The sequence below is a fragment of the Amblyomma maculatum genome, chromosome 2 (genome assembly GCF_055883805.1).
Source record: "Amblyomma maculatum isolate TAMU_Amacu chromosome 2, ASM5588380v1, whole genome shotgun sequence".
NCBI classification, from domain to species: domain Eukaryota; kingdom Metazoa; phylum Arthropoda; class Arachnida; order Ixodida; family Ixodidae; genus Amblyomma; species Amblyomma maculatum.
In genome coordinates, this window is record NC_139345.1 from 73341168 (window position 1) to 73360821 (window position 19654).

Consider the following 19654-nt stretch of genomic DNA (forward strand, 5'->3'; position numbering starts at 1 on the left):
ACGAGAAGTAATAATTAATCATTGAGGTAATCGATTAGAAATTGCAGTCGAAAACAATTACATGCCGTCGGTTGAAAACGAACACAACCTCCGAATTTCGCAACCGCTACTGTACCACCAAGTTACGGTGACGGCTGTTTAATCTTGTACTTTCTTAGGTATTTATGTTACGTGTAAGCAAAGCAACTCATTATAGGGCTTACTTTTAACCTCGAAGGATTGAATAGTTCGGCACTGGCCTAATAAGTAATCGTATCAGCTACATTCGAGCGCTCTGACGAAAAACTTTCGAGATACGAAGCGGAAATAGCCTTCGACAACCGCGAGCAATGCAAAATCAAATGCGTGTTGCTACAAACATGCCATATAAATCTAGTAGCAGCTCGCGTCATAAACGAAGTGGTGGAGTCACGTTCCCGCAGCTCTGAGCACCAGCAAGTAAACATTACTGAGCTTTGTGGCAATATCTAGAGTTTTTGCCTGTTCTCGGCGTCTTATGGTAACATTTGCTTAAATATATATCATGGACGTGACGAGCAAACCAAACACGCAGGAACACACGCGAAGAGAACAAACGCAGACACTAAAAGCACCTCTCAGCGCGGACAAACGCACATGCGAGGGACAGAGGCTCCTGAAGTGGGAAATTTTACACAGCAGAACAATGCTGCCCCCCCCCCCTCTTTTTTTTTTTTTTTTTTTGAAGAGCAAAAAAAAATATGTTGGCTTCTGGAAACGAGGTTACGTGCTACTTTTCCGGAGGCCAACAACATGGTTTAAATAGGGAATCGCAACCCTCAATTAGCCCTTCCAGGAGCCATCCATGGTTTCGCCACTGGCGAGAGAGTCTCTGGAACACAACCGTAATCATATCACAAAGACAGCAATTGCGTTCCAAAAGAATGATTGGTTGCAACGTTTTCACGGAGGCTGCTTTGGTCATTTTGGGATGATATTTTGCATTCATAACCGTTTAAAGTTGATCTCTCGTACGGTGTTTTTTGTATAAATCTGTGTTTACCTCCATGCGCTTCGCTGCATGCCGAAGTCGCGTATAGTTCTTTCAACGCTGTCGTTTTCGATGTCGCACTAGCCACAGGCGGTTACACGATAAGTACAATTTGCATAAGCTTCTACGATGGTATACTAGATTAAAGGAGGCGGGTATTGCAGGTCTCGCTATTCGTATGCGTCTGTTTTAACTCCCTTCTGTATGCACGTGGTATAGCGATATAGGGAGGTGAAATTTTCACCAAGTGCGCCTCCACTGATGGGCCGTGCAACGGATGTCACGAGGGTGATAGCTGTGGGTGGAGTTTAGTCGCGTATGGCAAATCGAGGATAAAAATCGTCGGCTAAGGTAAGAGGCTCCAAAGACGGTAGTGAATGATTCTCTACGGCGGGACGCTAAGAGGTTTCATGCACAGCAGTCTCCACACGCTATCGCGTTCACTTTTGCTCTAGATTATCAAAGCGTTATTAACGCGAAAGCATTACTTCGCCATGTTCACAGATTTCTGTCCGCAGACCGTGTCCGCAGACGGCGTCCGCAAAATCGTGTCCGCAGCAGCTGCGAGTAATTGAGGAGTGGTAGTAGGTTAATGAGTGGTGTTAATTGGTAGAGGCTGACATAATGTTGCTGCAGAAAAAATAATTAGGCCAATAAGTTAATTATGTAATTAATTACAGGCAGAAAATATAAAAGTTGTTTGCAGCAGTTGTGAGTAATTGAGAAGTGGTAGAGGTAATGAGAGGTGTCAATCGAAAGGGTGACGTAATGTTGTGTTCGAAATAATAATTAGGCCAATAAGATAATTAGGCAATTAATTAGAACCAGAACACGCCAAATCGTGTCCGCAGACGTTGTGAGTAATTGAGCAGTCGTAAAGGTTAATGAGTGGTCTCAATCGATAGAGTGTGATGTAATGTGTGGGGAAAAATAATTAGGGCAGTATGTTAATTAGGTGAATAATTAGAGGCAAATAGTGAAAAACTAAAGACAAAATGGTCTCATTAGTGAATGGCTTGGCCCACATTTGAATTATCAAATACTAAAATAGGTAATTAAAACAGTCAATTAATGTGACGTCAAAGGTGTGACATACGCAACCTGAAGTCGAGCCAAAAAAGGGCATAGGAAGGAATTGGCGCGCAATTTGAAAGTACCCAAGTCTAACGTAATTAATTAAGGCAGTAGATTAGGGTGACGTCAAGGATGTGACGTAGCGCAACCGGAAGTAGAGCCGAAAAAAGGGCATAGGAAGAAATGAGCGCGCAATTTGAAAGTGTCGAAGACTAAAATGAATCAACAAGAAGTGAATTAATGTGACGTAGAGGATGTGACGTCAAGCAACGGGAAGTAGAGCAGAAAAAGGGCATAGGAAGGGATTGGCGCGCAATTTGAAAGTACCAAAGACTAAAATGGGTAAACAAGAAGGGAATTAAGCAACTGGAAGCAACTAGAACCAACCAGAAGACACCAGAAGCAACCAACAGCAGCATCCGTGCTTTCGCATTACTCCAATGCAGATTCTGCAGTGCTTTTTAATTTTTTGTGTGTTTAGTGGTGCTAATCCGGAGGCTACTATCTCGAATAAAATCGTGTCTTGCTTGTGGAGCAGCTGTAAATGCTCAATAAGGGCATAGCAATGCATTGCCGAGGCAATGGAAAGTGCGGCAGCATGTTGCTGCAATCGCGCAGCCAGTCAGTAACAGTCATTATTAAAAAAAACTACTTATTACCTGTACACATTTACACCCTTTTTCAGGATTGACCCCTTTAAACACTCATAATGCCAGGATTAAACTTGAAGAACTTGCACCTGGAGCTTGTGAAAAAAAAAAATCATTTCATTCCTTCGTTTCCCAGCTTGCAAGAAGAGCTGTTCTCACAATCTATAATTGTTTATCATAAGCACAATATCTTCAGTACTTTACGATCAGTCTGATTTCAGAGATATTTTCCCGCTGAACCCAACATCTTGAGCTATGTTCGAATGGACTTCACATGTGGCCACTAGCCACAGTAAGCGCAGATAGCAAATTATCAAGACCGCATGGCTGGCATGTGGATCGTTAGATTTTCTTCGCTGCTAAATTTTTAGGAAATCCACCAGCCAATGCAGTTGGGCCTCCAGGAAAATCATCTCAAACATGTTTCATCGTTCGTGCATCGTACGTACAGACCAGCAAAGCAGCATTTCTTTGCTGTGGAATGGACTCTACGGACGACGCATTGTGCGCTTGCGACTCGCAGAGCCAGGACATGTTTACGAGGTGGATCGCTCGCAGGCCGCATAGCATCCTGTTCGAAGCAGTAACTTTGCCGTCCGCTGAACAAAGGCTCGGAGCGAGGCCAGGATCGACCAGCCTATGCGGCAATGCCGGTGCCGGGTTCATACTTTCGCTGCTGCGCTCTCTGGACCACCGCCGTAACCGCACTCCTCACCGGTGAGCTCGTCATTGCAGTAATTTGTACTCTACATAATAGCTGTTACCGACAGCTTCATGTGACAGATTCCTAACGCAAGTACCAGTATACCACCGTCTTACTGCACGCTTTTCTGGCACATTTCACACAGCTCTGTAAATATAGAACATGGGTTTTTATGGGTACAAAGGTGATTACCTAATAATCTGTAAGGCAACTTTATGCTTGGCGTTGTCAAGGTAATGAAAAATGCACCAGAAAAGGGAAATTACTTATTCAGCAGTGTCTGAAGCCATTGACGCTTTAATGAAACATGTCATGTGTCCAGCGCGTTCGTCCGAATTGTTAATGACTGGGCCCCCATTCAGCTATACTAGGCGCACTCTAAGACCAAAATCTTTAAAATATCTACAGCAGCTTTTTCGGCTAGCCATTTGTCATGAGGACTAAAGGACCCATAATATAAATTTCTGGCTTGGAAAGCATATGTGTCGCTTTTGTGCCTCCAAATCAGCACTTTGGCCGCACTCACCTCATGATGTTGATCTGAGACCCCATTATATGGCAAAAGTTTGCGCTGTCCAAATGGTCTCGAGTCCGCGGCTGCGTGCGTCAGCCTGCCCCGTCGTTGACGGTCACTGCAGCGTGCACAGCGCTGGAGCCTGAGTGCCTGCAGCCCCTGGAGCGGGGCTCGTGCGGCAAGCTGCACGGCCGCTTTTTCTACAACGCCAGCGCCCGGCAGTGCCAGGAATTCTTCTGGCTCGGATGCGCCGAGAACGCCAACAACTTCGAGAACCGCGAGGACTGCGAGAAGGAGTGCCAGTGTGAGTATAGGCACGGTCGAGACATTACACGTATATAGAGCTCCTATAGGAAACGCCACTTTAATGTGCCTTCTTCAAAGGCAGCGAGTTGAGTTCGCATACAGCCAGACTTGAGCCTTCCTAGATGCGCAGCATTCACCATGATTTTTTCGGTGCCATAGCAGTGGTACAAAATCTCCACTTCAACAAACGAACTTCTGTGGAGTGCAGTAAATTTGGCGTCACTGAATTAACAGGATTTTATAGTCGTCAGCGCGCTGTGTCGTTCGACGATTGCCATAGGCAGGTTTAAGCGAACAGTGAATTGTGCGACTATTATGCGAGAATATGCGGCACCAAGGAAAAAAATGTATTTACAGCCTGTTCTTCAAAATAAATAGAGAAACGGAGAGAATAGTATAGGGAGGCTTACTGCACGTGTGTTCACATAACTGCTCTATACTTCTACGAAGGGGGATAAACGAAGAAAAAGAAGTCCAGCTTCTCGAAGAACAGTCACTGGATACCTCAAAAAGGTGCACGTCACCTACGCAGCAACATAAATCTGCTCTTACAGCATAGCCTTATGGCGTTTGGGTACTGCTCTGTTCTCGTGTTAACTGCACGCGACATGAGACGGTAGTTGTTTATCAACAGTGAGCAGCGTTTCCATTCAACGTTAAACTAACAATGCCGAGGAACATCTCAATAGGGTCACTTCTCTGACGGTGTTGATAAGTGCCGATCACACTCATAATTGATATATTCCACCAAGCATTGATTGTGAACCGAATTTGCCTATAAAAAGGTTATAACGTTCTAGTAGTTTAATAGCTTCATGGTGACAAACGCATCGTTTATTTCAGTTTGTTTACACACAACTGAAACTGCCTAAACACAAGGGCGCGAGATCAAATTCCGGCTGCAGCGGCCACTTTTCGATGGCGGCGAAAAGCAAAGGGGGCCGCATACTGCGCGATGTCAGCGAAAGTTAAATAACTGATCGAAATTTCCGGAACCCTATATTACGGTGTTCCTAAGCCCGAGTTGTTTTGGGACGTTAAAATGCTGCAAATGGTAGGTACTCAGCCTCCGGCGTCTAAGCGCTCAAGCTTTTTACTTCGAATTTTTTGTTGTTTTTTCAGACACAGGAACACCTCTTCCAAGGCCCAAGGGTAAGTAAACTGACAGGATTGTACTTGCAGACATTGAACTTTCCTCCATACGGAGCATCAGTTTTGCCACGGCCGCTCGATGGGCGCTTCCATCGAGCGGCAGTGGTTTTGCTCTGCTTAGATAAGAGGGGACGCAGGACAACCTTATACAGTCGATCCTAGATATATCGAACCCGGAGGAATCAAATTATTTCTTATATCGAACTCTCAGAATACCCCCTTCAAAATCCCGTACAAAAGTATGGCAGTCGTGTTCGCTTTTATCTAGAAAGGTCGAACTGCGAGCCGCGCCCCTACAAGGTGCGCGTCTGCTAGTGGCGCCCCTGCGATCATTTTTCGCGCGCGGTGCCAGGTCGGCTGCGCCACCTTGTGCACCTCGTGACAGCGCCAGCGCTGTGAAACCGCTTAATGAGATGAACGTCGAGTCCGCTTGAAAGTGGCCTTCTTTTCGTCGCGCTTGTTTTCAACTCAAAACTGCTGGCATGCGAGAAATCCAGAGTTTAATTCATCAATTGTCGTGCAGTGAAGCGGGCATAGCTGATCGAAGGCTTGCGGCGTTTGTCGTGTGGTCTGCATGGCTGCTGAAGGAGACGAATATATCCACTATACCCTACTGTAACTGAGATGTTATAGCGTTGTAGTGTGCCAGTAACATAATTACACCACTTATAGTGAGGGATGGCGTTTGCCTAAGCACCGCCCGCAGCAGCTTTGATGTGAACACCTACTTCAACGTCACATGAACCACGCGGCGCTGGACCCTGAGTGCGACCAGCGGGAACTTCAACACTTGGATCGGACTCTACCAAATAATTAGAGCACGTGCTCGTGTCCAGGGATAGGCTTGTGGTGGTCATCATCATCAGCCGGATTATACTTACTGTAGGGCGAAGGCCTCCATATTCCTCCAAATAACCCGGTCCTGCGCTGGGCTGCATACATTTCGCCCCCACAAACTTGCTAACCTCATCCGCCCACCAAACTTTTTACCGCCCCCTGCTGCGCTTTCCTTCCCTTGGAATCCAATTTGTTACCTTTAGCGACCGTCGATTATCCTCTCTTCGCACTACATGTCCTGCCCATGCTTATTTCTTCTTGATTTCCACTAGAATGTCAGTAACTCGAGTTACTTCTCGGACCCCTTCCTATCTCTTAACGTTAGACCTACCATTTTTTGTTCTATAGCTATCTGCGTTGTTTTAAACTTACGTAAAACCCTTTTCGGTAGACTCCACGTTCCGTCTTTATAAGTGAGTACAGCTAAGATGCAACTGTTATATACTTTCCTCATAAACTATACCGGTACTTGCGATAGCTAGTGGGGGGGACGCTTTCTTTTTTTTGGTGCATCGCGCGAGGTGGCGTACGGTATGCAAGTGCTCTAGGGACAAAGGCATCGAGGCACACTAAAGCAGGGTGGTAAAGTTGAGACCGAAAATCAGTTCCCACACCTAGTGCCACCATCATCAAACTCATCACCGTGGCCATCAGTTTTTTCTCGCTAAATCAAAAATGAGCAGGGTTTGGACTGAAGTTTTAAAAACTATGGTAGATATCGTAGCTTTACAAAATTTCTACTAGTTTTTACAAGTTTCAAAACCGTTTTCAGTCACTGTTTGGGCATAAGGAGTTAATTTATAGGGACGATTGTGAACCATGTTCGCAAGCAGACGTTATTTCAGTTTCGGTTTGAAATATAAATTTTTGAGCGTCGCTTCGGCTTGCAGTTGCAAGATCAAAGCATATATAATAAGAAGCCGTGCGTAACAAAAAGCCACTTGTGTTCTACTGCATCGTGATGGAACCTTCATGCATTATATGTAAGTCAAAAGCTCCAATAAGATCCAGCGTATCGCCTCACACATGTGTGAGCAAACGCGCACATTGATTGCACTTACATGTGCAAATTTCATGACAGGTTTTATCTTCCACAAAGAAAGCGATGCGTGAACCATGGACTGCAATGCGTGTGAGCGAAAGCATTCATGAGACAAATGACACCAAGCGGACAGAACATTTTTATTCACTGATTTTCTTACAGGAGCAGCTGGTCAAGTAGTTCAGCGCCACAGTTTTACCACCCTCTCAGTAAGGCCAGAACAAGCTGTTCTACTCGCAGTTTTCTCAACCATCATTTATGAAAGAACACAGGGCAAGTTAAGTGAACCGTAAACACACGCGCGAGCACCCTTTGACGTTTGCTGTTCAGAGCGATGGCCATCCAGAATAGGCCAGGCAGGGCCACAGACAATCGGCAACACAGGAGATGCGTGTGTGCGCGACGGACGAAATGAACGCGAAGCGCGTAACAATCACAGGGCTAGCGGGCCTTAAGATAACAACACAGAAGAAGCTTGACACCATGAGGTTACAGTAATATACCATCATGCAATATACCACCAGAAATACTCCTAACGCAATTATTTTGCTGTTGTTTACAGCTGCTACTGGGCAGCAACCGCCATCTTCCCACCATGGTTTACTTTGGTTTACGTTGCCAGGTTCACACCTTGTCCATCGGTCAAATTTAGCAAGTATAAATCATCTGGCAACAATCAAACAGTATGATGATGGCGGCAATCATCCGGTCACCCCTCCAGTGCATTAGCTGAACAGGCAGCTTTCCTCTAGAGTTTATGTATTATTTCTATGCCCTTGAGTGCTCAGCCGGGCGCCGTGGCTCAACTATAGCGCGTTGCACAATTACCGGCGCGCTGTAGAATGCTTCTCCCAGCTAAACCGCAGAATACTCACAACTAAAATTTCGCACCGAAATGAAATTTTGTCGTTTGTATTCTTTAATTCCAAATTTGTTTGGGCTACTTGTTTGATTCGATCAGAAGTTGCATGTTCTCACCGTATGCAGCGGCGGCGATGCAAAAGAAGCCGCTGCTCCAGCGCTAACACCAGAGGCACCGCCTCGTGCTGCTTCCAGCAACTCTGTCACAGCACAACGAGAGGCGACAGAACATTGTTGCACAAGATGGCCCCATTAGTATTAGCGTTGGGGAAGTGGTTTTTTTTTTTTTTTTTTTCGTCGCCACCGCATAAAATAAGAACATGTGGCTTATCCTGATTGAATCAGGCAAGTGCCCCAAAACATTTGGTATTAAAAATATTAACAACGAAATGCCATTTCCGTTCGAAATTTGAGCTGCGAGGATTCCGCGGTTTAACTGGGAGAGAAATTCTACAGCGCGGCTATAGTGCCGCGGCGGTGCAACGCGCTGTACATAAGCTCCATATAAAAAAAAAATAATAAAATAGGGTGCGCGCGGGTAGGCGTATGTGCGCCGCGCGGTTCACCACGCCCGAGGAAAGCAGTGGGCTGCCTGCACGCAGGCGTGGAGCACATCACTGCAGGAAGCGTGCCGCTAGCTTGGGTGCACTGTATTGACGCTTCTGGGTTATAAGAAATGCTCATCTCTTGGCATGTCAGTTATTGATATATCGAACTATATCGCAATCCCGTTCGATTACGATATTTCCGGGATCGACAGTAGAGAGGTGCAGCAAAGAAGCTTCTCGTATACTCTTACCAATCCACCTTCTCTATTTTCTGCTTGACACATTTCATTCTACGGTGACGCAATTTTCTTTGCTGTGTTGCATTTTGATCGCAGGATAGAGATCAGATGTCCATCATAGAGAGAGGCATATCGGTTCCCATCGCCTCACTATAACACTTCTTATCAGTTGTTCAGGCAGCCATAACCAGTCGCGATATTTGTCGTGTGCAAAACGCCAGCATTTTTCAAATGTCTTCAGGTCTTCTATTACTGGCGTTTGATCAAAGTCCGAAGTTCGCTTTCTTGGAAAGTGAATGATGTGCGCCTCATACTACCGCACTCAAAATGCGGACCTCACTACAAGGCTGGAACAATTTTTATTGATAATGAGATGTTACCTGTACAAAAGAGTATGATTATAAAAAGGAAAAATCGGAAGGAATAATTTGTTGATGCATACGTTACACATAGCCAGCGCTGGTGAATATCGGGAATTTCAGCGAACACGTTTGGAAATTCCTACGCAGTTCGAAATTTAAAAAGAAATCTACTTTTCAGGAACCAATTGCCAGCCTCGACGTACGTTAGACAGTGTAAAACAATTATATTTAATTACTTACATTCTTAAATTCGAATTAACTATTTCTGGTGGCTGGTGTCAATGGGGAACTCGAAGCGATGGACAGAAAGATGCAATTTCAGTATTTGCATCGTAGAAGAAAAAAGTCATAAGAGAGAGAGACAGTACGTACTTTTATTTTTCCTACAGAGTGACTACACCGCTCTTCGTGGGTTATTAGGCCCGGAAGGGGGGACAGTCGCCTTAGTTGCAGGTCGGTAGTTCTGGGACCCAGGAGATATCCTCGGCAGTCGAACAATTTCTCTTTGGGTTTCCGGTAAGCTTCGCAGAAGGACCTCCCAGGTGTCGTTAGTTATATTTTTAGCCCTGTCTGGTGACTTCGTACATTCCCATAATATGTGCTCTAGTGATTCCTTTTCCTTACATAGTGAACATAGGTCTGATCGTATTTCCGGCAGTATATTGTTGACCAGAACTGGGTTCGAGTATGTATTTGTCTGTAGCTTTCTACATGCTACTGCTTCTTCTTTGCCTAACGTGGGGTTTGGTGGTGGTAGGACCCTCCTGTTCAGTCTATAGTGCGTTGTTATTTCCCTATAGTGAATCAGGTCCTCTTGTTTACCTTGCTTCGGTGGCACTCCTCCAGCCCGGTGTGTGAGATCTCGGGCTAGTTTGTGTGCCGCCTCGTTTCCGGGCACGCCTGCGTGGGCTGGCGTCCAAATAAAAATGACGTCTCTTTCTATAGGCTCTTGATCGAGGATTTAACCCGCGATCGTCACTATGACTCCTACGGTGTAGCTCCTGATTGCGCTTTTGCTGTCACTGACTATGTATATTGCCTCGGTCTGAGCAAGAGCCAGTGATATTGCAGCCTCTTCCGCTGTTTGTATCGATCTTGTTTTTTATAGAGATTGCTGTTACCATTTCTCGCTTGCCACTGACTACGACTCCATTCAATTTTCCTATGCCGCAGTATGCAGATCTACGCACGCAATTCTATCTGGATTTTCCGCCTCGAATCTCCATGTCTGTGTTTCTGCCCTTTTCTCTCGTCATTGCTTATTTTATTCAGGGTGCATGTCCTTTGGTAACGGGAGGGGATATAGATCCGTTTCCGGTCCTCCCCTCTCATTTCCTCGGTCTTGTCCCTGTATTTCTCTGGGTATGTTCTTTCTACCCTTACTTTTTTCTAGCCTTCTTTGTTGTGTAGCTATAGTGCTGCCTAAATTATTTCATCTAATGTGTTGCGTATTCCCAGCATCATTAACCTGTCCGTGGAGTTACTTGCCGCGAGGTGGAGTGCTCTTTTAATGCATTTTCTGATCATGCTATCGATCCTATCTTTTCTGCCTATCTTCAGATCTAAGTATGGCATGGCATAACCGACCCTGCTTATTATGAAAGCTTTTATGAGCCCTAAAAGGTTACCTTCCTTAATGCCTCCTTTTTTATTGGCTATTCTCCTTATAAGGTTTGTCGTTTTTATGACCTGTCCTCCCAGTTTCTTTATCCTTCCTCCGTTGTATCCGTTTATTTGGAGGACCGTTCCTAACACCCTCATTTGCTTGACTTCCGGGACCGCTTGTTCTATATTTATAATTTCTATATTTACGTCCACTTGTTCTTTTTGCCATAATTGTTTCAGGATGTATATAAACAACTCCGATTTTTCTGAAGAACATTTCATGCCCCTCTCTTGCATATTGTACGGTGTTGTTCGCCGTCTCTTGCAATTTCTGATAGATTTCAGCATCGCTACGTTTGTTTGTCCAAATGGGTGTGTCATTCGTATATAGGCTGGCTTTTATGTCTTCCATTTGCCTTAGCTTTTCTGGGAGTCCACGCATGGCTATGTTTAAAAGTGCGGGCGATAGCACCACTCCTTGTGGTGTGCCCCTGCTCCTAAGTTCGGATATCTGAGATTCTATCCCCTGATAACTTATATTTGTTTTTCTGTCCGTTAGAAAGTTTATATATTCATACATCCTTTCCCCTACGTTTATTTCCGTAAAGCCCTGTAGAATAGCATCGTGTTTTACGCTGTCAAATACCTTCTTCGAGTCCAATCCTAAGATAACTTTACCATCTTTTGATCTTGCTTTTACTATGTCATGGTGTAACCTGAGCCTAATATCTTCCGTACTAAGATGTTACCTGAACTCTATGACCGCCCGGGACCATAGCTCATTCTCATCCATGTATCTGGTCGGTCTTCTCTGAATCACATGTTCGGATAGTTTACCTACACATGATGTGAGTGATATTGGTCTCAAATTATCGACCGTCGGAGGTTTTCCGGGTTGGTGTATTAGCACTATCTCAGCAAATTTTTATTGTTCTAGGATTTCTCGTGTTTTTCAGCATCTCTGCATGAAATTAGTTAGCTCCACTATCTAGTCGTTATCCAAGTTCCTTAGCATCTTGTTCGTTATCCCATCCGGCCCTGGGGCCGATTTCGTCTCTAGTCTATGGATTTCTACCACCACTTCAGCTACCGCTATGGGGGCATCTATTGCTGGTTTGGGTGTCCTTTGGAGTTTTCTCATTTATCTTCCCTTAATTCTCCGATATATTTGTCTTTAAGTTGTTTAATGAAGCCTTCATCGCTGCCTCCATGATAGTGCCTGGAGTTTATCAACTTAATGGAAGTTTGTGTTCTACTTTTTTCTGGGTCTAGCAGGTGTCTATGCCCCATGTCTTAGCCATATCAATTTCGTTTTCCAATTTCGTTGTCGCCCCAGTTTTGCTAGCATAGGTTTTGTGCGTGGTCTTCTATTCCTTTGTTAAGCTTCGCTCTCCTCCTTATAAGGCATCTGTACCATTTTTGTTTCTTAAGTCTTTTTTTTTTTTGAGACTCTGCTTGGCTTCCCACGTGTGCAGTAGCCGGGTGTCTACCACCTCTGGAGCGTCCTCCCCCTGTACAATTTTGGTGTGCTTTTGGACGTCTGGTCTAAGTCTGTTACAATTGCTCCTCGATGTTTTTATGGGTGGAATATCCTCGGCAGTTCTCCCATCTCTAAACTTGTCCCAATAAGTTCTTTTGCTTTTCTTGATCTTTCGTGGCTTCAGTCTTCCTTCTATGTTAATTACTATGATATAATGGTTGATGTCTAAGTTTAATTCCAGGTTGTACCACTCTAGAGCTTCTATGTTTTTTGAAAGTGTGAGGTCCGGAGATGTATCCTTGCTGACACTATTTCGTATCCTCGCCGGGCTGCCTGGGTTGTTATTCAGTATGAAGCCTGGCTCCTGAATATATATTCCATAGTTACCTGCCTTTGAGGCATTGTTTGCTGTAACCCCATGCCTGATAGTGTGCACTGAACTCACCTACTGTTCGTAGCTGTTGCCCTCCGCATACATTTTTAGCCTTTTTGATTAATGCTCGGAATTTGATCTTTTTCTGCTTTTTCAAGCTGTAGACGTTGAATATGAAAATATTCGGCTCTGTGATGCTCCCGGCTAATACCTCCACGAACACGTATTCTATATCCCTGGATCCTATCTCGTGATCCAGAGCTGCCACATTTCTTTTGACTGGCGTTGTCACCCTCGTTTTATCTCCTTTGTCACTATGGAAAGCTTGGAATCCTGCCAATTTTGTATGACCCCCTGTTTCCTGTAGCGCTATTGCGAGAGGTTGGTTTTCTAATTGTTTAAGATGCTGCTGTAGCACTGGCCTCTTTCTCCTAAAACCTCTGCAATGCCAGTGCCAGATTTGATTGTTAATATTCTTCGTTCTATCCATCTTGAAGCTGAATCGCTTCCCCTGATTTTTTGCGGCCACCCTTTTTTGGCTGCCAACTCCAGCTGTATTAGACTAATGTTCTCTGTCGGTTTTTGCATCCCTTCATTTAGCATCTGAATCTGTGCATTTATTTGTGCGTTCATTTGGTTCCTAAAGCTGTGGTGTTTGTGATCATACTCTCTAGCTTTTTGAAGCATTTTTCCAATCATGTGACCCTAGTTTCGAGGTCTTGTGAAGACACCGTGTCATTGCTTTTGCGTTTGCCGGCGGCGATTGAATAGGTGTCATGTCGTTGTCACTATTAGCTCCCGCCTTGTTTCCTGCTACTGTCCCTGCTACTGAATTGGGTTGCTGCGTCTGTGTTTGTGCCTGTGTTGGATAGTGCTATTTTTAAAGTCTACGTGTGGTTTCATTTTGCTCTTTTATTAACTTTCCTCGATCTGCCTCACTAACCCTTCTATTTTCTCATCCTGACCATTCCCCTTACCTGGTTGCGACCCTTCTGTGAAACTGATGCTCTGCTCTCCCTGCGTCTTGTCTTTTCCCTATGGCTTGCTCGTTGGCTTGGGGTTGGCTCCGTCTGTGGTCTTGCCTTTGGTTTGTTGTCGGCAACTGAAGCTGGTTGTCCCCTTCGGTTGACTCTTGTCTCTTGACTTGCTTCTCCCTCTGGCTTGATCTCTTCCCCTTGCGGTTCCCCTCGATTTGTGTCCTCCACTTTCCTCCCCGAGTCTTGGTAAAGAATCATCTCTGACTCTATATTCGGATCCCTTCTTGTGGATCGCCTCTTGGCCCCATCCTTGTTCTTGCCTCCATCGTTCTTCCATTTCCATGAATTTCTCCCAGCGCCGCTTCTTGACGATGTATAGGGTACGGTAGATGGATTTGCAATTGCTGTCCCCTAGGATGTGTCACTTGCCGCACATCTGGCATACTGGTTCTCACCTGTGGTCATCCGATGATGGGTTTCCCTTTCTGCATCCCCTGCATTTGATGTTCTTCGGGTCCGGGCATACGTCCGTTCTGTGTCCCATTCTTCCGCATGCGTAACATATATCTCGTACTTCTTCTCGTACTTACTAAAACTCCCCGAAAATTATTCATCTTGGAAGCTCTTCCTGAGCGAACATTATCATCACAACCTTGGATTCTTTCCCTAGTCTTCTGACTCCGTAGGTTTCCGGATTGCCTTGCCTCTTCAGTCTTATCATTAAACCTTCTGTGTAGAATAGCGAAACGTCGTATATGACTCCTTTGCCGCAATTCTCTGATGTTGCGGGATACGCCATAACCTCAGTGTCCTCCCCGTTGATCTTCAATTTCTTCAGGCTCAGATATTTAAATATTCGGCTTTCGCTTGTCGTTGCTATCATAATCGTCTGTTGTTTCATATTTGGCGAGACAAAGTCCTTGTCTCCTTCTTTCGGATTTATACCCGCCGCCAGCTTGATTACTTGATTACTATGCTGCAAAAGGGTATTTGGCGCTTTTTTCGCACAAAACCGGAACTGAGCACGTGGAGCGTGCAGGAAGCTTGTTCCAAACTCAACTTCCAACTTCCGTTCGTGCATGAGAGGCACAGGCAAGGTCTCTTCCTTGGACCTCGCTCTATATTCTGTTCTAATGAAGAAGCAATGCATATGGTGCCCAATTCAAACTGCCTGTGCTACTGTATCCCACCATTCCTACATTCTACGGGACTATCAGGAATTTTCAGCGGTACGGATAATGAAGCTCACAGAGCTTTCTGTTGCGATCCGCCCGACCACCCTGTCACCCGTTAATAATTAGGGGGTATTATTAACGATGCGCCCTTAACGGTGCGCACACTCCCAGACACCCTTTGAGTGAGTGGGGGTAGCTGTTCCGGTCGCAAAGGAGACGCCCTCGACTTGTGTGGCAAGCTCAGCCGGAATTCAACTACCTTGTAGTGACAGAAGAGGGTGGTCGTTTGGTGCCCAGCGGTCGCCGGTTCGAACCAGAGTAAGGATCGGAGTCAGAAGTAACAAACAAAACACAATTTATGCACAGCAAGAGACGGTACAAAGGAATACACAAGATCGCTTGCAATACACAGACGAGAGGTTCACAGAATACAAACGCTAAGCATGCAACTACAGAATGAATCAATAACACAGGCTTTACAACAGATCAAACACGAGAGAGTTACATAAACAGACACCAAATTGTTCACCGGGCACTGTTGCAGTCCGACGCCTCAAGAGTCACGATGTGGCCGCCATACGAGACGAGCGCCGCTCCCTTGAAAGTCCGTGGGCTTGCCAGCAGCGGGTGATCCCCGGGAGTCCAGCCGAAGCACAGGCGAATACGTCGCAAAACACGGACGAACTGACTGACTGGCTGACTCATCAAGCGGCGCGGTCGCTTTAAATAGGGCGCGCCGCGTCTGTTTGTTAACATGCGCCAAAGCTAGCGCGCACACACACATAGCTTCGCTGGTTATAGCTCCCTCTTCTCCTCCCGTTGAGCCGCGCGTCGTCATTGGCCAGGTCCCATAGAAAGTTCTCGAAGGGCCTGGCACATTCCAGGCCGATGAACCACCGTCCTCCCCGGGCAATGGGAAAGAGGGTCACGGCAACGCGTACAAAGCTACGCGCTCTCCCGCGCGGGGAAGGGGCTTTTCTCTCCATGCTCTCCACGCGACGCAGCGCGCGCCTAGCGCTGTACCGGCTTGATGAAAATGGGCGCCGATTTCGTGACACACCCACATCGACTTCGTAAGTAGGGGAAGTGCAAAGCTGGCGGAATTCGTGTCATAAAACCCCACCGCACTTTATGGCAGGCGGCGGTTACCCAGGGAACCAGCCACGGTCGCCGTAAGAACGGTGGGACCACATGACCGCAAAGATGTATCGAGCAAATAACATTATACGGGCTATATTAAAGAACGCGCGTCAATCAATCGCTTCCACGCTTGGTCAAAATAGTCATCGTCAGATTCGTAGTCATCCCTGAGAGTGTTAAATCAAATTAAAGTGAGCGTCATTGTTTACAGTTGAGCAGAAAATTCAATGTCGACGCCGTAGTCATTGAAACAGGTTATCAGACAGTTGCTTTTGCTCAGCGTTTCCTGCGCGTGGCATGTGCTCAGTTTCGGCTTTGTGCCAGAAAAAAAACAATGTTTTTTTCGGGTTTCCCCACGCTGTAGAGCTTTAGAGAATGGTTCTTTCTTAGTTTGAAAAACTTAAATGGCATTCCTTTACCCTTAGCTTCGCACTCGCCATAGACAGAAACTGTGTCCACTGAAAAAAAATCCGTTATTTATATTCCTTATTACCTAATTAGTAATATTTCTGTAGTAAGTGACGTCCGCTGCGGTTGCCGTTTGTTTCGAAAATATTTTTCCTTTATTTCGAACTCCCTGTTCTAACGAATTTTCGAAAGTGTTCGCTGAGGAATCCGGTATAACACCCTGCAAGGCAGCTCCGCTGCTATGTGAGGCAAGCTTCGCTGCATTGGATATGTGCGTTACGGCAAAGGGCTCTTGACATATTGGGTAGAACACAGCATATAGGGACGATGGACAGAGGGCCAAGATGTGTATGCGCATCTTAGTCATCTGTCCGTCGTCCCTTTGCGCGTGTTCTACCCAATATGAATCATTACCAACTAGCCCAACTGACTATCCTACTACATCTCTTAAGATATCCCGATCGATGAAAGCCCACTCCGATGCCACACGGTGGCAAGGTGGCGATGGTGTTTATGCTGCCTGTAAGCACCTTTGCTGTTATGCTATTTTTATTGCAGAAACATTAGGGATGTCTTAAATGTGAAAACTGTCCGCCTTGCGTCTGAAGAATCTGCCACCTGTCCCCTTACACAGTAGGTGAACAGAATGAGACACCTACCACGGTGAACACGTGGAAAATTTGACAACGTAAAACGCCGCCTTTCGTCTCGTAAATGATCGAGAGAGACGAAAGGCTTGAACGCAACTAAAATCCTTAAAACTTTTTACGCCATTTTGTTTGTATCAAAACAAAATATTACGATTCTTAAATATTAAATTAAGTCTTTATGGGAGGTAATTTATCAGTCTACCAATGCAAATTTTCAGCTGTTAATTTTTTGTAGGCGTGGACGAATCTTTGTAGAAAGTGTGATAATTGGTGAAAATACCCAAATGCCGCGCCGCTTGTCAAGTAAACTCCCAAAGAATCGCGGAACTTTTTTCTACTTCGAAGATGCATATTATAAATGAAATTGCGAAAGAAATTGATATTGCTACTAGTTACGTAATATTTCTGCAGGAAAATGACGCGCGCGTGCTAACTCGCCGAAGTTTCAATGAATTATTATTTACTGCGTTTAGCAGAACCACCTTATTTATTGCATGCCGGACACGAAATCATCCCGAAAGAATGAAATCACGGCTAGGCACATAACACTGACAGGAGAAGCTCGAAGTTAGCCTTATGTACTGGCCTGCTTCATCCGGACCTGCTTAGGAGGCCAACTTCAAAATGGTACCCTTGTTAATCTAGGTATATCCCACCAAGGAGGCTATATATAGCACTTCTATATGTCTCATTGTGTCCCACGTGCACCCAAACTGAGTGAATGCGCTTCGACTGGTATAAAGTGTGCCTTGAATAAATTTTTTGTTCCCTTCCGTGCTAGTTTTCATATTCTTAGGCATAGGATATAGCGCGTGAAAGACTTAATGCGCTTCTCATTGCTACGTATAGGCAGAGTCGAAAAGGCGTATCCTTTTGCTTTTTTCTCCGCACCAATCATCCTTATCACCATAAATTATTTATTTTGCCTTTCAATACCTTTCCCGATTATAGCGATTGCCTGGAACCCCTGCCTACAGATGTCCAATGCGCCTACAGGATATATATGCCAGTTGAGACGTGGCGAAAGCAGCAAATTGAGAGTAATATATGTATGCATTTTTTTAATCCTTTAGTAATGTATAGCTCACAAATGTAATTTTCAGAAATAGTCTAGGCACATGTTGTCACGTGGTGATGACAAGGTCGATGACACAAATGAAGAGTCTGGGAGTGCACTGAAAAAAAAAAAAAAAAAAAACTCTTTATTGGGCTGACTTACGCCCGCAAAAGAACTAAGCGATTCGGCGGTGGCGATGCAACAATCGGGCTCGGCAGTTGTCGAACTAAGGCTGCCTGTCGCGCCCGTCAACTCTCAATTTATAGACGACGAAGAAACGTCTAGATAAAGTCGCAACCGGTGACTAGCATAACCTGGAACATTGTAGAAACGCACGAGACTGGCTGGAATCTTTGAGATACAGCTCGACGCATCTTGTGCGACAAAGAAAATGATACAGCATCGTTTCGAGACAGCAAGCATGAATACACAAACGACAAAGAATAGATCCGCTCGCTAGATTCACAGTGATAAGGCCGCATGCCAGCGGCTGTCTAAAAAGAACAAAGATTCGAATGATTCTCAGCAGTATCAATTCGGTCGCGGTACTTCACTCATGCGATTATCTTCCCACAGACTCATGCTTCAAATGAGAGCGCGATGGTTGGTTTTAAAATTGGCTTGCCTTGCCTTGTGCGCGTCAAGGCTCAGTGGCGGTTGATGGAGTACCGTACTCAAACACCGATGTAAACAGTCGGTGACTGATACGCTTTGTTTGGCCAATGGTTACTGCTTAATGTCTGCTTAAAGGAGTCAAGTGGATGCAGCTAGCACAGAACCGGGTTAATTGGAGAAATATGAGAGAGGCCTTCGCCCTGCAGTTGGTATAGTCAGGCTGATGATGATGATGATGAAAGCTTATAGATTCATCAACGCATAGAATCATGCTCTCTCACATGCAGACGAGCCGGGACGTCGCAGCGCGGTCTGCTATCGACGCCCACGGCGTGGACACTGCAAGGCAATCCACCGGCGCTGGTTCTTCAACTACCGCACGCTCATGTGCGACCGCTTCCTGTGGGGAGGCTGCGACACCAACGGCAACAACTTCCATACGCGCCGAGAATGCCGCATGGCCTGCGGCATAGACGCTTCCGTGCGGCCATGACCTGTATATACAGCTCCCTTGATAAAAATAGGGCTCTGTAGCGAACATTTGGTGCAGTAAAACGGTAAACGATCAGGCTCGACCGCCAAAAGCATGCTGAAGCGAGAGAGTATAGGCGTGAAAAACAAATTTATCAAATTTAACCTTAGGCATGGGCAGGATAGATAAGTTCACAATCTTTCGACAGAGTTGACTGTCCGCATAGATCTAAAGATGTAACAAACGCAGAGGTTTGATGGAAACGACTGAAGAGCGCTAACAGATGGGACAGAAGAGAACACAGGCGCATTCGCTGAATAGCATCAAAACGACGCAAGTGATTCATTTGGTTGCTATTCAGCGCATGTGTTTGCGTCTTCAGTTCCGTCTCGTCTGTTAGCGTTG

General features: G+C 45.5%; 1 protein-coding gene across 1 annotated transcript; it reads left to right on the forward strand.

The window, feature by feature from the left end:
• Positions 1–3380: 3380 nt before the first annotated feature.
• On the forward strand, positions 3381–19329 carry LOC146199000 (doenitin-1-like). Its single transcript, XM_084592691.1, has 4 exons — positions 3381–3450; positions 4075–4254; positions 5379–5408; positions 19065–19329. Exons 1-4 carry the CDS (start codon positions 3381–3383, stop codon positions 19268–19270), a joined length of 486 nt encoding a protein of 161 aa, XP_084448817.1. The 3' UTR covers positions 19271–19329.
• Positions 19330–19654: the final 325 nt, after the last annotated feature.

Coding starts and splice junctions, on each gene's coding strand:
- LOC146199000 (XM_084592691.1), top strand. CDS start 3,381: ATGCCGGTGCCGGGTTCATACTTTCGCTGCTGCGCTCTCTGGACCACC. Junction 3,451..4,074: donor CGTAACCGCACTCCTCACCG/GTGAGCTCGTCA, acceptor CGGTCACTGCAG/CGTGCACAGCGCTGGAGCCT. Junction 5,409..19,064: donor ACCTCTTCCAAGGCCCAAGG/GTAAGTAAACTG, acceptor TCTCACATGCAG/ACGAGCCGGGACGTCGCAGC.